General features: G+C 43.1%; 1 protein-coding gene across 1 annotated transcript in view; it reads left to right on the top strand.

Annotated features, from left to right (window-relative positions):
- Positions 1–1,415, top strand: part of zdhhc4 (zDHHC palmitoyltransferase 4) — a 3,255-nt gene extending 1,840 nt beyond the window's left edge. Inside the window, exons 5-7 of the mRNA XM_008305310.1 lie at positions 286–411; positions 661–905; positions 1,001–1,415. Coding sequence (XP_008303532.1) covers positions 286–411; positions 661–905; positions 1,001–1,300 — 671 coding nt within the window. The 3' untranslated portion in view covers positions 1,301–1,415. The remainder of the gene's footprint in view (positions 1–285; positions 412–660; positions 906–1,000) is intronic.
- The last annotated feature ends 497 nt before the right edge of the window (positions 1,416–1,912 follow it).

Raw genomic sequence — 1,912 nt, 5'->3', positions numbered from 1 at the left:
GCTCATTCTGTCTCACCTCAAAGCGTGACACTGCTCTACCTTTCTAATGCAGATTTCTGAATGTACAAACAATATGTGCATGATAGAATTCAAATTATGTCAATTAATTTTGAGTAGATTAGCTAATCCAGTTCATGTTTAACAAGAATGACCAGATTCACTGGCAACATACAGGACAATGTTCCTATTGTGCTACAGTTTAAAACAACACAAATCTCCTGGAACTGCAGTTTGTGCTTTGCTAATGTGGTATAGTTTCTAAACTCTCTTCTCACCATCTGCCAGGCACAGTGACAAAAAAGAAAGTTGCTGGCCAGCTGCACATCTATCCATATGACAGAAGATTGTTTCACCCGGGAGTCTCCTGTCCAACCTGCCAGCTTGTCAAACCAGCTCGCTCCAAACACTGCAGTAAGTACAGTGCTGTAGGTGGCTGTCGTACTGCACCAATTCCTTTAATTCTCTCTGGATCAGATAATTACTGTATATTTTACAATTTGTCCCATTGTTGCTTTTATGAAGAAAACCGAGCTCCCTCTCTTCTGGTATTGTCGGTATAGGTTTATAATATTTTAGCAAATCCTACTGAAGAATGTTGGAATTTAGCGTCACACAAAACAGAGATATATGTCTGTACTGTACACATCGTCTTTGTTTCAGGGGTCTGCAACAGGTGCGTCCAGCGTTTCGACCACCACTGCGTCTGGGTGAACAACTGCATCGGCGCTCAGAACACGCGTTACTTCCTGCTTTACCTCTTCAGCGTGTGCGCCATGGCGGGTGACGTCGCCCTGCTAACAGGAGACATGCTGCTTCATGCCGTACTTCGCTCAGGGCTTCTGAGGGCCAGTTACCTGGATGAGTACGGAGAACAGCAGCCAGCAGGACCTATGTTTGTCGTACAGGTACTGCTGACTTACTGCACATCATATATATGCTTGCGTTTATTTCCATTTTTATGTCACGTGGTCAGCTGAGATGTTTCGTTTTTTCCCTCCAGCATCTGTTCCTGACTTTCCCCCGAATCGTCTTCATGCTCGGCTTTCTCATCTTTGTCTTCTTCCTCCTGGCGGGTTACGCTCTGTTCCATTCCTACCTGGCCGTTGTCAACCAGACGTCCAATGAGTGGTACAAAAGTCGAGGTTACGTTTGTCAGCACTGTCATCCGACTGCAGCGGCCGATAATCTTTGCAGCCCGGCCCCAGATCACTCTAAGAGGTACTACTACAGTCGAGGACTGCTGCGAAACCTGGGAGAGATTTTCTTCCCTCCGCAGCCCGTTCAGAAAAAAGACAACTGAAAAAAAAGATACTGTCTTCTACTTTCTTCATTTGCTGCATTGATGTCGCTTTGAATTTTGTATCTGCAACAACTACTGCAAACACTACTGGGAAAATAAAGTTTGTTGATTTGTTTATGGGCTCTGCTTTCAATCTCCATTAAGATTTGGAAACACATTCGCTTAGATTATTGTCTGTTTATTAAATGTTGTAGCTGCAAACTTAGGACACTTTATTTACTTTCTGTTTTATATTCTGGCTGCTGTCAAAGAGAGCAAACAACTTAAATCTTCTCATTTTTTACATGTTTTCTCCAAATGTTAACATAGCATTAGGTACCTTCCTTTGAATACCTCATGGTTTTTGTACATTTTATGTTATGGAAAAAAACATGTGTATAGGGATTTAAATAATAATATTAGGGGAGATCAGTGAAGGCAGCAGGGGGAGCAAAGCACTCATTAGGGTCCGAGCACCCAAAAGGGTGCGAAGACCCTATTGGAACTGCTTGGATTATTAGGGTCCGAGCACCCAAAAGGGTGCGAAGACCCTATTGGAACTGCTCGGATTATTATTATTATTCGTGCCAAAGACACGCGTTTTTGAGGCCCTAAACATACTCGAAAACTCAA

Source organism: Stegastes partitus, unplaced genomic scaffold (genome assembly GCF_000690725.1).
Source record: "Stegastes partitus isolate 25-593 unplaced genomic scaffold, Stegastes_partitus-1.0.2 Scaffold2470, whole genome shotgun sequence".
Lineage (NCBI taxonomy): Eukaryota > Metazoa > Chordata > Actinopteri > Pomacentridae > Stegastes > Stegastes partitus.
The sequence above is the reverse complement of the archived record's forward strand: the minus strand, read 5'-3'. Positions and strand labels throughout refer to the sequence as shown.